Raw genomic sequence first — 16,322 nt, forward strand, 5'->3', positions numbered from 1 at the left:
TTCCTCCAATGAAGGAAAAGGGACAAACATGTTGCACTGTGCAGCCATGGCGATTGTATAGTTTTATACTGTTTTTATATAGGTTTAGTTTTTGAATGTGGACACAGTTGTGTTGGACCTCAGGTTGTCAGACAGCTTGTTCCAGAAAGCAGGACCACAACTGCTCGCTGTCACCCAGAGATAAAGACGAGACGAAGACTTCTGCTTCATGGATGACTATTAGTCACCTCAAAACCAAAATCTTCCTGTTCTCACCTTGCTCCTCCGTCTGTTCAGACAGATAAGAAACATAAACTTAAATGTTACAATTCTTTAAGAATTCTCAGAAGATGTATGCTGTTACCAACTGCTCCAGCTCCAGACCAGGTTTAGGATCCTGATCAAACTGCTTTAATACTGTACTATGCAGTGGAATATTTGTAGTTCTATTTTATATTTGAGCATTTGCCAACATACAACCCTCATTCCAAAGAAGTTCTGCAAAACAGAATGCATCAAATACAAAAGTCAGTTTAAACACCAAATATACAGCCTTTGTGCCGTTTTCAAATTAATATACATTGAACAAGATTAGCCAATGATCCCATTCTGTTTCTTTTATGTCTTAGACAACATCCCAACTGTTTCTGCACCAGGGTTGTAATTGAAAGTACTTACGCGCAAGAATTCAACTTCTTATGGGACACATAGCTGATAAGGCTCAACCATTACCTATAATTAATGTTTGTTTTTTAAGCTCGTTCATAGCAATTCACTGTCTGCATATCAAATCTGTATGTCTGTGTGGAGTTTTGTTTTGCTTCTTGTCCTGTCACCCTTTACGATGGATTTTGTTGCACTGTAGTTGTCGACTTGAGTAAAAAATAATAATTTATAATTTGTAATGGCCAAATAAGCACTTTGCCTGCAGTACTTTACTGAAACTTTTCAGTGATTAAACAGAAAGGACAACTTAACATATTTGTTGTACACAGTGTTTGAAGTGGGAGGAAAAAACATGTCGGCAGCTGTCCTTATTCACAAAGTAATAAATTACAATGAAACATAATGCAGTGAGTCTGTCAGGCACTCTGTATTGCTTCTAAATGTAAAATGTCTGAATTTACCTTGAAGACTGTCAGGACCCAACGTGACTGCAGCTCTAAAACAGATGGGACATACAACTTTATAGTGGTTAGTGTTCACCAACTCCGCCTGGGAAAATGCTGTACAAGTTTGTGCTGCTCTTCATTTGTTTTTCGTGACTTTGAGAGTAACTGACATTCTGCCATTGTTCCAGTTTCTCAGACAACCCTTTATTTAAGCTCTGCAGAGTCATGTAACTGTGACATCATATTACTAGCATCCATTTCAATGTTTTGCTTATCCTGGGCCGGGTCGCGGAGGAAACAGGTAAAGTATTCCAGACACATTCCACCCTTGCTGCAACGCCCAGCTTCTCCTGGGGCACCTGTTAGAATAATTTGAATATTATACTTGTTGAAAATGAAATGTTACTGTCTTCCTCTCTTTTTCCTCTTTGTGATTTTTCTCCCAACAGTCATCACAGGTCACTATGCATGCGTAATTCACTAAATCTTGATAATGTCTATCTATGCATTTATATTAATCAGGTAATATGATTTTGATACATTGATTGTGTTTGTGTGTTAATATTGATGTAGAAAACTATGATTACTTTAATTACATATATTCCATTTGCTTAAACTAATTAAGATTCTATAAATCACAAAGAATGACATCCAGATATATTGATGCACAGTTTTTGCTGTGTGTGTATGTGCATTTGTGAGTGCGTGTGTGTGTATGTGTGTCTGGAGAGGGGAGACCACAGAAGGCCGAATGAAAATCCCGTGTGAGAATCTCTGTAAGTCATAACAAGGAAAAATGTTTGCGCTAACAAGTTTGTTAGTAGGTCAGGGCAAGACCTGGTTTCAGCAGCAAGCAACCAGGTGGCATGACGTGCCGTTGTATGCATTAAAACTGGCGAATGAGCGGATCAAGAAGGCGGAACTTCCTGGAAGAAATCGACCAGCATGTTTTGTAAACAAATGTTAGTATTTTAATGGGTTCCAGGGAGGGAGTCGTGGTTCAGACTTCACGAACTGAAACACGTCTGTTTGTATTCAGGGACATGAGTTAATTTTGAACCCGGAGATCTCTGTAAAGTGCACATTTTTTGACGTATTGTAATAAAACTTTTGTTAAACTGAGAAACTTGGACGTCTCCAGCTCTTCATTTCCCCATCAACGAATGCGCAGAAAAATGGTGAGGTTTTTTCTGTTGGTGACAGATTTTTTCTGTTGGTGACAGATTATCAATTTTCAAGGTTTCCTCATGCAATTTTTCTAACACACCCCGAGGCAGTCCCAGGCCAGGCGAGAGATATAATCCCTCCAGCGTGTTCTGGGTCTTCCCTGGGGCCTCCAACCAGGTGGATGTGTCTGGAAAAACCTCAAACGGGAGGTGCCCGTGAGGCATCCTCCTCTCATTCTCTCGGTCTCTACCTAAAGCTCATGGCCATAGCTGAGGGTTGAAACATAGATGGACCGGTAAATCGAGAGCTTTATTAAGAATTTGGTCTTCCTTTATAGTGTATCTTGCTTAGTTTTAGTGGAGAAAGATGTTCGATTGAACCTCTGAAGCAGTTTAACAATGTGACACCGTAGCCACGCCATTAAAGTGGCACCATGCCCTTATTTGAACACTAAAATGTATTTTCTTGCATTTTTCTCAGTTAAGAGGAAGGTTGAGGAGATGGTGTTATTATTAAAATATGAGCAAACAAACCACAGTGACAGTGCAACGAACTAAAAGAAAGAAAACGACACTTTGAAAACCTCGCCCTGCATCAACCACAATGAGTTGAAGGTTTTAAAAATGTTAGTGTTGGTGAATTATTGTGATGATTTAAACAGGTATGTTCTCTGAAAACACATAAGTCCATTAACCTTGTAATAAGGAATTTCTGATTTTTAAAGTATGTCCAAACTCTACCTGTTTATCTGCTAGTAATGAATTCATGTCTTTATATTGCTTCCAGCTTGTGACTTCCCTTTACAGCGAGCAGTAACAATAATGTGTTTGAACCCGTCTAGTCAGTGTGGCTGCAGTTGTTTAATGTATCTGCTTTCCTGAAGAAATATTAGTGAGCGTGTTATTCCTTTTTCCTTGTGAACACGGGGGCGTTTGTCCTGATGGTGGCGCTAGAGGAGAGATCATGAGAATCATTAGGTTCATGGACCGTTGATGATGATCTGCCCAGCTGTTGTTGAGACCAACTGACAAATACATTTTACAAAAAAATGTTTAAATGGTAAATGGGGTGCACTTATATAGCGCTTTTATCCAAAGCGCTTTACACCCATTCACTCACACATTCATACTGGTGGTCGAGGCTACCAGGGCACACTGGTGCCACCTGCCACCACTGGGAATTCATTCACACACCGATGAACGCACCATCGGGAGCAATTTGGTTTCAGCATCTTGCTCAAGGATACTACGACATGTAGGCTGCCATGGTCGGGGATCCATCCACCAACCGTCCGATCATAAGACGACCATTCTACCAACTGAGCCACAACCGCCCCTGTCACTGAGTCTCTACATTCCCTTCTTCTGAGGATTTGAAACTATGAAAGTTTATTTATTTAGACTATTTTCCTCACATTCTTTTAATCTTGAAAAAAAGTCCTTCAGGGGGCTTGTGCTGCCTTTCTGAGAACATATTTATTTGTTAAAGAGAAAAACCAAGTCTGCTGTTACAAGATGGAGATTTTGACCAAAATGCAGGATGAAGGGCCGTGTGCTTTCTACTGCCTGTGTAGGAAGAAGAGTGTTTGAACACACATTAATAACACAAACACCTTGTTTTAAACAGATTAGGAACACCTTAAAATGAATGCAGTCTAATACAATTGCTGCAATATATTTAATGTTCTAATGTTTTCAGAGTGTTTGTGGAGCTGTTGAATATTATTGTGTTCTACTGACACGTTTCTGTTATTTTCTTCACCTCATTTCTATGAATCAGGCAGACTGAATAACAGAGACAGCTCCTTGTATACTGCAGGACAGTGGAGCACAGAAGCTATAAAGTAGTTCTGCTGGTTTGAAAGGACAGTAACAGTTTATTAGAGAACAGTAATGACTGACACACAGACAGATCAGAAAAGATGCTGAGCAAAGCTTTATTCAGAAGGATCTGGTCATGTTTTACACACATATGTAGTACAGTGATTCACAGACGTTACATGGAACAACCCCCAAAACAGTGTGAAGGTAAACAATAACCATAAAGCTCATAGTATGTGTGCAGGAGAAAGTGTTAGCAGTTAAGCATACTTCGTATTTTCTTTCTAATGCTATTTAAGTGGTATCAGTTGTGTCAGTTCCCATCAGTTGGACCTGAATCCTCTACGCCAATCAACTCTACCACAGCCCTGTTGGGACTCAGACAGTTTTTAGTTTTCAATGCACTCAGCTTCAGCTACTCCATTGTTGTAGCACTTGATGCATTTAAATTTCTCTCTCCATGGTTGGTAACAGCGGTATATGTTGTTCTGACCAACTGCAGATGCTAGATTAGTCAGGGCCTCTTGTATTTCCTTAGGGAGTATATTACACCGCTTGCGGTCCTGTCGAATACCGTTAAAAACACAAAGGCATATTCCTTCCATTTGTGTATGACTTTATTTTTTATCTTGTCTAAGATATTTTTGAGTGTCATTTTTTTATACTTCCTAAATTGCTGATTTATATTTACCATCCAGGGGACAAATAACCCTATACCCCCATTGCTGAAAAATATCCTTGAGGAAACACTGGGGTCTATGATTACAGTTGTAATTAGTTTCAAGTTACCTCTTTAAATTGTGATGGAATGTGTTACTCCTCCTACTCGTCACTTTAACTTTTTACACGTCCTTTCACTAAACATTTCTGTTTTTAACTTTTTTTAAACTTCGTCATTTTGTGCCCCTTCACTGAGAAAGAATGACAGTGAAACGCTGGAGAAGGGATGTGTGCTCTCCCTACATAAAACAATGAAATAACATTTTGTCTTGAGTTAGGGTTAAATGGCAAATAATTGTGTATATCTCTGTGCTGCTATAAAAGCAAAAAGTATCAAGTAACTGTGATATAGAAACTTGATTTAGATTGTAAGCAATATTACACTTACTTACTCAGAAAAGTATAAAAAATACAGTAATCAGTTACTTTATAATTAGTTACCCCCAACACTGAATTGAAAAGTTTGCTGCTACAGTGGCAGATCAATGTCGTGTTGGTATTAAAAATATTGTGAAAGTATTAAATTCAACCTCTGTATTTCTGTGTATACTCTGTGCTAACTAATTTGAACATGTTAATGAATGTAAATGTGTTATCGAAAGAAGTTTTAGTGTTTATACATACTACTTAACGTTTGTGTTTTAAGAACTGGAAACACATTGACTCACATGTTTTTGATTTGTTTTACACTTATTGTAAGGTAATCATGATCCACACCCAGATTGTTTCCAACAAACTGAAGGCTGAAGGTCAGCACCACCGCGATCCAACTCAGGCCGGCCATCTGCACACATCAAGTTAGGGTTAGTTTTCAACATAAAAGGCAGTCAGAGGAAAGGGAAATTCTAATCCTTAAGCCTTTTTCTAAATGTACACAGCCACTTTGCATATTTGCACACTTCAATTTTATGAATATCACACTTCACTTTACAGCACGTCATGAAATAAAAACAGGGATGTTGACTCCAAAATAAACAAGTTGAAACAAAGTTTCTGAAATCCTTATCGCCTGATTAATGCGTACATTTATTTTACGTTTTTTTTACATATTAATTAACTGTATTTACCAAGATAATTAATATTATTATTATTAATAATAATTAATAATAATAATAGTATTTATTAAGTTTTTTATCAGTTCTTAATAAAACTATTTTGATACAATCGTACTTGTACTTAGTGGAATACAAATATACTGTAAACTACTCATGTGATGTACAAGTCCTTTGAATTTGTGCTTTTTAGTTAGATTCAAACAAAAAAACCCAAAAGAAACATCCAACACCATGCAGAGCACACTTACCGTTCAGTCTGTCAAAAAAGATTAAATGCTGCAGTTTAAAGTCAGTAAACTGAGTCAAAAACACCTTCCAGTCCGGCTGCTCACTTCCTTGTTGTGTAATAAAATGCGGAGCAATAAGCTGCGCACCTGCAATTACAGGATTCTTCTGTAATTGCCCTCAGGCTAAACTGGATCTGTCAGCGCTCAAAAAGAGTATTACAGCTTGCCAAAATAATAAATGAGTCAATAGATAAATTAATATGCCATTAAATGCAACTCAAAAATTGTGAAAATAAATGGATGCATCAAATAACATAAGATGAAGCTTTTTTTGTTATTGTTATGAATGCAGTCTAATAAAATTGGTGCAATATATTTAATGTTCTAATGTTTTCAGAGTGTTTGTGGAGCTGTTGAACCAAATTGTGTTATACTGATACATTTCTGTTATTTTCTTCACCTCATTTCTATGAATCAGGCAGACTGAATAACAGAGACAGCTCCTTGTATACTGCAGGACAGTGGAGCACAGAAGCTATAAATTAGTTCTGCTGGTTTGAAAGGACAGTAACAGTTTATTAGAGAACAGTAATGGCTGACACACAGACAGATCAGAAAAGATGCTGAGCAAAGCTTTATTCAGAAGGATCTGGTCATGTTTTACACACATATGTAGTACAATGATTCACAGACGTTACATGGAACAACCCCTAAAACAGTGTGAAGGTAAACAATAACCATAAAGCTCATAGTATGTGTGCAGGAGAAAGTGTTAGCAGTTAAGCATACTTCTTATTTTCTTTCTAATGCTATTTAAGTGGTATCAATTGTGTCAGTTCCCATCAGTTGGACCTGAATCCTCTACACCAATCAACTCTACCACAGCCCTGTTGGGGCTCAGACAGTTTTCAGTTTTTAATGCACTCAGCTTTAGCTTCTCCATTGTTGTAGCACTTGATGCATTTAAATTCCATTCCCCCTGGTTTGTTACAGCGGTATATGTTGTTCTGACCAACTGCAGATGCTAGATTAGTCAGGGCCTGTTTTATTTCCTTAGGGAGTATGTTTACACCGCTTGCGGTCCTGTCGAATACTGTTGAAAACACAAAGGCATATTTCTTCCATTTGTGTTTGACATTTTGTATATTTTGTAAGATGTTGAACTGATTGGTTGGGTTTGCACACTTGTTACCACATGGTGAAAGGTAAGAATAGATTATCAGGATGTTACCTTGACTTCTCTGAGCTAAACCTTGTATATTGTCCAGCACACGGGCCTCTGCATGATAAGTAACGGTTTTCCCAGATATTTCTACTTTTTTAAATGTTGCTGCAACCACATTCGTGCCTCTGTACACATCAACACCCCTTTCATATGTTCCTTTCACCGTGTCAGGTTTATCATTTTTGAAGACGTCTCCAAGCTTCCTCTGGTCCTCTGGGATGTTTACAGCAACACTGAACTGCCCTTTTATTCCATACCTGGAAATGAAAACAGACACACAAAGCATTACCTTGTGTCAGAGTCTAGCAAAAGGCCGCAACGGGAGCCACAGACTGCAAATTCTGTGCAATATTAACATTGCGGGCTGAGGTTCCACGTTTTCCGCTATATTAATTTAGTAACGGCGCCCCGCCACTACTAAATGAACGAGTGCATCACTTATGAATACAGGAATGGAAGCACATAAAGGCTATTCTATTCTATATATTTTTTTAAGTGGATAAACAAGTAAAAGTAAATAAATAATAAAGTAATAAGCTCAAGCTTCTTGATGGCCAAGACTTTTAGTATTTCAACTGTGAGTAGCCTTTAAAAGTGGACGGACTTTAATAAGGACTACATTTACACAGGCCAATAGGACTTCAGGAGGACCATGCCCTCGGACCCCCATACTTTGTTTTGGTCCCCCCATCATAATATAGTCTCAGAAAATCCTTTGGGAAGCACTGGTTCTAAAGCTTGTTTTGCAGTTGAGTGTCATTTTTTATACTTCCTAAATTGTTGATTTATATTTACCATCCAGGGGACAAATAACCCTATACCCCCATTGCTGAAAAATATCCTTGAGGAAACACTGGGGTCTATGATTACAGTTGTAATTAGTTTCAAGTTACCTCTTTAAATTGTGATGGAATGTGTTACTCCTCCTACTCGTCACTTTACTTTTGACTTTTTACATGTCCTCTCACTAAACATTTCTGTTTTTAACTTTTTTTAAACTTCGTCATTTTGTGCCCCTTCACTGAGAAAGAATGACAGTGAAACGCTGGAGAAGGGATGTGTGCTCTCCCTACATAAAACAATGAAATAACATTTTGTCTTGAGTTAGGGTTAAATAGCAAATAATTGTGTATAGCTCTGTGCTGCTATAAAAGCAAAAAGTATCAAGTAACTGTGATATAGACACTTGATTTGAATTGTAAGCAATATTACACTTACTTACTCAGAAAGGTATAAAAAAATACAGTAATCAGTTACTTTATAATTAGTTACCCCCAACACTGAATTGAAAAGTTTGCTGCTACAGTGGCAGATCAATGTCGTGTCGGTATTAAAAATATTGTGAAAGTATTAAATTCAACCTCTGTATTTCTGTGTATACTCTGTGCTAACTAATTTGAACATGTTAATGAATGTAAATGTGTTATCGAAAGAAGTTTTAGTGTTCATACATACTACTTAACGTTTGTGTTTTAAGAACTGGAAACACATTGACTCACATGTTCTTGATTTGTTTTACACTTATTGTAAGGTAATCATGATCCACACCCAGATTGTTTCCAACAAACTGAAGGCTGAAGGTCAGCACCACCGCGATCCAACTCAGGCCGGCCATCTGCACACATCAAGTTAGGGTTAGTTTTCAACATAAAAGGCAGTCAGAGGAAAGGGAAATTCTAATCCTTCAGCCATTTTCTAAATGTACACAGCCACTTTGCATATTTGCACACTTCAATTTTATGAATATCACACTTCACTTTACAGCACGTCATGAAATAAAAACAGGGATGTTGACTCCAAAATAAACAAGTTGAAACAAAGTATCTGAAATCCTTATCACCTGATTAATGCGTACATTTATTTTACGTTTTTTTACATATTAATTAACTGTATTTACCAAGATAATTAATATTATTATTATTATTATTATTATTATTATTAATAATAATAATAATAATAATAATAATAATAATAATAATAGTATTTATTAAATTTTTTATCAGTTCTTAATAAAACTATTTTGATACAATCGTACTTGTACTTAGTGGAATACAAATATAAACTACTCATGTGATGTACAAGTCCTTTGAATTTGTGCTTTTTAGTTAGATTCAAACAAAAAAACCCAAAAGAAACATCCAACACCATGCAGAGCACACTTACCGTTCAGTCTGTCAAAAAAGATTAAATGCTGCAGTTTAAAGTCAGTAAACTGAGTCAAAAACACCTTCCAGTCCGGCTGCTCACTTCCTTGTTGTGTAATAAAATGCGGAGCAATAAGCTGCGCACCTGCAATTACAGGATTCTTCTGTAATTGCCCTCAGGCTAAACTGGATCTGTCAGCGCTCAAAAAGAGTATTACAGCTTGCCAAAATAATAAATGAGTCAATAGATAAATTAATATGCCATTAAATGCAACTCAAAAATTGTGAAAATAAATGGATGCATCAAATAACATAAGATGAAGCTTTTTTTGTTATTGTTATGAATGCAGTCTAATAAAATTGGTGCAATATATTTAATGTTCTAATGTTTTCAGAGTGTTTGTGGAGCTGTTGAACCAAATTGTGTTATACTGATACATTTCTGTTATTTTCTTCACCTCATTTCTATGAATCAGGCAGACTGAATAACAGAGACAGCTCCTTGTATACTGCAGGACAGTGGAGCACAGAAGCTATAAAGTAGTTCTGCTGGTTTGAAAGGACAGTAACAGTTTATTAGAGAACAGTAATGACTGACACACAGACAGATCAGAAAAGATGCTGAGCAAAGCTTTATTCAGAAGGATCTGGTCATGTTTTACACACATATGTAGTACAGTGATTCACAGCCGTTACATGGAACAACCCCCAAAACAGTGTGAAGGTAAACAATAACCATAAAGCTCATAGTATGTGTGCAGGAGAATGATTTAAGCTCTGCAGGTTAATGATCTGGACCACAGAAAACATCTCAAGTGTGTTTGGGTCCTTAGCCTGTCTTTGTAATAAGCTTGTAGTTTAAATGAGAAAGTGTTAGCAGTTAAGCATACTTTTTTTTTTTTTTCTAATGCTATTTAAGTGGTATCAGTTGTATCAGTTCCCATCAGTTGGACCTGAATCCTCTACGCCAATCAACTCTACCACAGCCCTGTTGGGACTCAGACACAGTTTTTAGTTTTTAATGCATTGAGTTTCAGCTACTCCATTGTTGTAGCACTTGATACATCTGAAATCCATTCTCCATGGTCGATAACAGCGGTATATGTTGTTCTGACCAACTGCAGCTGCTAGATTAGTCAGGGCCTGTTTTATTTGCTGTGGCGGTATGGGTTTACCGGCTGTGATCTGGTCGAATACTGTGGAAAACACAAAGGCATAGTCTCCCCATTTGGGTATGACATTCTGTCTTATTTTGTCTAAGATGTTGAACCGATGGGTTAGGCTTGCACACTTGTCACCACATGGAGAAAGGGAAGAGTAGATGATCAGGATGTGACCTGCACTTCTCTGAGCTAAACCTTGTATATTGTCCAGCACACGGGCCTCTGCATGATCAGTAAAGGTTTCCCCATAGTCAGGTGCAGCTGCAACCACATTGGTACCTGTGTACACATCACCCCCTCCATATTTTGTTGTCACCCTGAAACCTTCGTCATTTCTGAAGACGTCCCCAAGCCTCGTCTGGTCCTCTGGGATGTTTACAGCAAAACTGGACTGCATGCCGTCTATCTTGTACCTGCGAAAGAAATCAGACACACAAAGCGTTACCTTGTGTCAGAGTATTAATTAAGTGTTTTGGTTTATTTTGCTGTAAACCCTCCCTAAATGGACATTTACTGAAGACACTAAATCCCTACATAACTGTCTCCTTATAACAATTAACCGCACACAGTGTCCACTCTCAGGCCCTCCCTGTGCTCCTTTTAGCTGTGTGCATGGCTGGACACTATTGAGTTTAACCCTCTGAACCCTAAACATGCTGGTGGGTGTGAAAAGGTTATTTTCTTAAAGGAAAAACATTTAACTACTTTAAATTTCTTATTGAATGTAAATGTGTTATTGAAAGTAATTTTACTTTTCAGAATACTAAACTTTTGTGTTCTTCTAACAACTGGAAACACATTGGCCCTCATTTATCAAACGAGCATACGACAGAAAGTGTAAAGTGGGCGTGAGATCATTTCTACGTAAGCCTCGGCATTTATCAATTTGGACGTGAGCGGACGGTACGATCAGAGCTCAGTCTGCTCTCAGCTCGTGTACGCAAATCTGAGTCAGCGTGAAGTCCACACGTCTGAGTCTGAGAATTGATCTTAGACTATAGTATCGATGCCTGGAGCTGATAAAACTCTGTCGTGCTTTGTTTTTTAATGGTGACAAAGCAAAACATTTTTAGACTACACCATTTATCATTAAAAAATCATTAATATACATCCTGCAATCGTAGGATACGCTCCTCTAACTAGGACATCATTCTTAGTAAATGTAAAGAGGTGAATAATATCTCTCCGTCATAATAATAGCAATATTTGGATATTATATAGCTTATTAGGCTTTATATATCACAATGTATAAATTAAATAGGCTATTCCAACCTCGCCAGGAGTTTCACTTTTTATGCTGCCAAACAAAACCAGTTTGTTGTGTTGCAGCTGTTGGACGTCAGCGCTTCACTTTCTGCCTCTGAGAAATGCCTCTTCTTTTTTAATTAAAACCTACTTTAAAACATTGTTTACCTCCTTCAACAAAAAAGCTGTGAAAACGTTTAAGTCTGTGCTCTGAATGTAAAATATTCAATGAACTTGAGTATATTACTATAATTACTTTTATTTCATAAACCTCTGTTGCTGCGTATTTCTGTAAAATGTGTATTGCGCTCTTGTTATTTGTAACGGTGCATGTTGCTAATAAAGCTGACTTTAGGGGGAAAAAATCCTCTTTTTGGCCGTATTGCGTCCTTCGGTGTCGTAAACTCTGGAGGCGAGCCATCTGAATCGGGTATATATTAGCATAGACATATTATATTATTATATTACATATATGTCTATGTATATTTGGGCGTAACATTTAAATTGCGTTTGTCTCCAGCCGCCACATTTATCAACAGCGGATCATTTTTACACTGTGATTGGAGAGATACGATCGTTTGATAAATCCCACGTGAACCCTGTCGTAAGACGAACTATACACTCAGAGATCTGCGCTCTTTTCTACGCTCCTTAGATAAATGAGGGCCATTGACTCACGTGTTCAGGATTTGTTGTACACTTCTTGTAAGGTAATTCTGATCCACCGCCAGATTGTTTCCAACAGACAGGCTGAAGGTCAGCACCACAGCGACCCAACTCAGGCTGGCCATCTGCACACATCAAGTTATTGAGAGTTTTAAAGATAAAAGGCAGTAAGAGGAAAGGGAAACAGCTGTGGCTAAACTCACGTTATCATACTTTGTTATCACATTTTACGGCACGTCATGAATTAAGAACGGGGATGTTGACTCCTAAACAAGTTGAAATAAAGTCTCTGAAATTCTGTTAAAACAGGTTTATGTGCAGGTAAAAATAGACCTGTAAAACATTACAGCGTTGCTCACTGAGAAGCAGTCTGTTCAGAGTTAATAAAAACTCCTCAGTTTTATAATTTTACAATGAATATTAGGCCTATTATATGGTTTCCCATTTATTTATGCTGCAATATGCACTTTTAAAAATATCTGTTAAGTCTCATAAAATCCCAAACATTTAACACAGATCTTGGTACCTTGTTTAGTTTTGGTGGAGAAAGATGTTGGATGGAACCTCTGAAGCAGTTTTCTTCTTCTTCTTCTGTTGGAGGAAACAAGGTGTTGCTGCAGTGAGTTCAGTCAGAAGAAAGGAGCATTTTTATAGTGGAGTGGGACACCTTAAAGTGGCACCGTGGCCTTTTTTGGTCACCAAGAGTTTCATTTTGTGACGAATGACGGAAGTTTTGGAGGTTTTTATCAGTAAACATTAGGTAACAAGTGACAGTGCAACATACATTTCTGATGAAAGTAAAAGTTGAGTAGATTTCACAATTCCACATTCCTGAAGAAAAAACAAGTTCCAAATTTCTGAAGGAAGAAAAAGTTTTGTAGGTTCCATATAATCTACCCAACAAACCCACATATCGCACGCATCAACCAAAATTAACCTAAAAAAAAAAAACGTCGGTGAGTTATTGTGATGGATTTATGTATTCATTCTTTAATTTGTTGGCAATAAATTACTCTACTGACCCTGTTATAAGGGCTTTCCAAGTTATTGAAGTGTGCCAAAGCTCCACCTGTTGATCTACTCGTAATGTGTTAATGTCTTGATTTTGTTTCCAGTTGCTGTCTTTGCTTCATGTTGAGCAGCATAAAAAGAACGTGTTTGTACCTCTTCCTGGACTTTTTGTGTAGGCCTACTGGTGTGAAGTACCAGCTTATTGTTGCTGCAGTTGTACCCTAAATATGCATCTACTTTCCTGCAGACAATGAGCTGCATGAGTGTGCAAATTCCCTTTTCTTGTGTACAAGGAGCCTTTTTCCCTGATGCTATTTTAGTTTCGAGATTGGTTTTTATCTTTTATTGAAAACAAAACCCCACCTTTTTTATTGCATGGCTAGTGCACAGTAGGGATGGGAATAATTAATCGATGATTGATTAATGATTGTTCAGAATTTTGCGCTAATTATATATTATATATTATATATTATATAATTATAATCAAACGCCCATATAGTTTTAAAGCCGAGCACAGTTTGCCTTCTTTTTACTCATGATTGCACTTATCCAAGTTGCAGAGTATAAATGTGCTAGAGGCTGAATGTGAAGCCCTGAATCACTCCCAATTGGACATATACTTGGGCTGAGCTTGTGCTGTTTTTTATTAATAGATCAAACTCTGCTTATTTAACTGTAAAGATAAATATGTCTGCAGAGACAAGAGAGACACAGTGCAGCGGGTCTCCATTGATTATTTAAATCTCCAGAGTCAAAGCCACCGATCTGTCAGGATCTAATATTAATTAATGTTCTGTGTTCATCTACGCATCCAAACAATAACACACAAACACACACACACAGTTCACTTTCACACAGTGAGCATTTGTGAGTGTATCAGCTGTGGACATCACAAGAGTCAGACTGAGCCTGAAATCTATTCTTTTATTACCTTATTTTTCATTGATTTCTTGTGTATTTTCAAAAATGACACATAGAGGAGCTGAGAGAAGCTTCCTGTCTCTGAGTCCCAAGAGTTTGAGTCGACCTTATATTTGCCCTTATACATGCACTTCATCTACCACCAGACACTGGTGGAGACACTTATAATTTCAATGTAAATGCATGTGGCTTAGAGCTGGTGGTTGTAAACTGGACTTTTCTTTTGCTTGCATGAAAGGGCAGATTTTGCAAGATATGTTTGCATATTATCTCATTTAAATACATACAAATAGCACCAGAGCACTGAGACGCAGTTTGCTTGGCAGCACAGTTAGGGGATGCAATTCACCCTTTGCATGTACTTTGAGAATTACACAATTTCTTTTGCCTTTTTTCTGCATGTAGCATCTGCAAAAGCAGCACAATCCCTTTGTGAACTGGTTAATTTGATATATATAATCAACAGACTAATCTGTATTGAAAATAGTCCTAACTTGCAGCTGTAATGTTTGAGTATATGTATAAGACAAGGCTTCATTATTTGTCTTGTATCCCTAAAGACCTTGAATAAAGCCAACAAACAAACTGTAGCAGTGATCCCAAGCTTGATTGTGTCATCTAGCTCAGTCATCCAGAGACGAAGACAAATGAAGACTTCTGCTTTGTGCATGACTAATAGACTCACCTCACCCCCTGATGCCCTGTCTGTCTGTGTGTCTCTGTGTGTCTCTGTCTGTGTGTCTGTCTCTCTGTCTGTCTGTCTGTCTGTCTGTCTGTCTGTCTGTCTGTCTGTCTCTCTGTCTGTCTGTCTGTCTTTCTCTGTCTCTGTGTGTCTCTGTCTGTGTGTCTGTCTCTCTGTCTGTTTGTGTGTGTGTGTGTGTGTGTGTGTGTGTGTGTGTCTCTCTCTCTCTCTCTCTCTCTCTCTGTCTCTGTGTGTCTCTGTCTGTGTGGGTCTCTCTCTCTCTCTCTCTGTGTGTGTGTGTGTGTGTGTGTGTGTGTGTGTGTGTGTGTGTGTGTGTGTGTGTGTGTGTGTGTGTGTGTGTGTGTGTGTGAAATCCTGCATTACAAAGACCTTAATAAAAATGAAATTCATGGATGGGCCTTTAATAAAAAGGTCTGAACACCACTTTTCTTAAAACTAAAGAGATGAGAAATCTTCGCCTGTAAAAGTAACTAAAGCTGTCAGCTAAATGTAGTGGAGTAAAAGTACAACTATTGTCTCTAAACTGTAGTGGAGTAGAAGTATAGAGTTACATAATATGGAAAGTTCAAGTACTTAAATGTCATAGATGTACTTTGTTACATTCCACCACTGGTGTGTACAGTGTTTTTCTGAATCCAGCTCACCTTTTGGCAGAAGGCTTTAGGCTTTTGTTGTAAGATGTGCGAGTTTGGCTTGGAACAACAGTCACCCTCACAGCAGAAGCTAATGTTGGAGATTAACATAAAGAGAATCAAAAGGGGAACATGGTGAATGACTTAATCAGATTACTTAAATTAAAGGCATATCTGTTTTTTTTCTGCTCAGCCTCTTCATGCCTTGGAGATTGAAGATGGAGATTTCAACAGAGGGCAGGACTCAGAGCAACTACAGGTCAAAACTAGAGAAGAGAAGGAAGGTAACGTAAAAAAACACAACAAAAACTTTACGTTAGATTTCTGAGAGCGCAGAAAAGGCATGTGATGATCCACTCGAACAAGAAGTAATTCCAGTGATTGAAGTGTGGTAAAATATTCAGGCAAGAAGACACTTTTAAAATCCATGTTCAGACACACAACTGAAAGTAATAGCTGCTGTTTTTATACAAGAAGTGCAAAATTATTGTATGTAATGCCCTGGAACAACAGGAAAAATCTGTTTACACAG

At 37.8% G+C, this 16,322-nt stretch overlaps 1 protein-coding gene across 2 annotated transcripts; it reads right to left on the reverse strand.

The window, feature by feature from the left end:
• Positions 1 to 10,063: 10,063 nt before the first annotated feature.
• On the reverse strand, positions 10,064 to 13,155 carry LOC131974019 (uncharacterized). Of its 2 annotated transcripts, XM_059336183.1 has the most exons (3): positions 13,050 to 13,155; positions 12,536 to 12,648; positions 10,064 to 11,025 (listed from the first exon to the last, which is right to left on the reverse strand). In XM_059336183.1, exons 2-3 carry the CDS (start codon positions 12,646 to 12,648, stop codon positions 10,461 to 10,463), a joined length of 678 nt encoding a protein of 225 aa, XP_059192166.1. In that variant the 5' UTR covers positions 13,050 to 13,155; the 3' UTR covers positions 10,064 to 10,460. The 2 variants fall into 2 exon arrangements, 1 of the variants encoding a protein (XP_059192166.1); XR_009394600.1 differs by lacking the exons at positions 12,536 to 12,648; positions 13,050 to 13,155 and adding an exon at positions 11,885 to 11,987.
• Between the last annotated feature and the right edge of the window lie 3,167 nt (positions 13,156 to 16,322).

The sequence above is a fragment of the Centropristis striata genome, chromosome 1 (assembly GCF_030273125.1).
Source record: "Centropristis striata isolate RG_2023a ecotype Rhode Island chromosome 1, C.striata_1.0, whole genome shotgun sequence".
Classification (NCBI taxonomy): Eukaryota; Metazoa; Chordata; class Actinopteri; order Perciformes; family Serranidae; genus Centropristis; species Centropristis striata.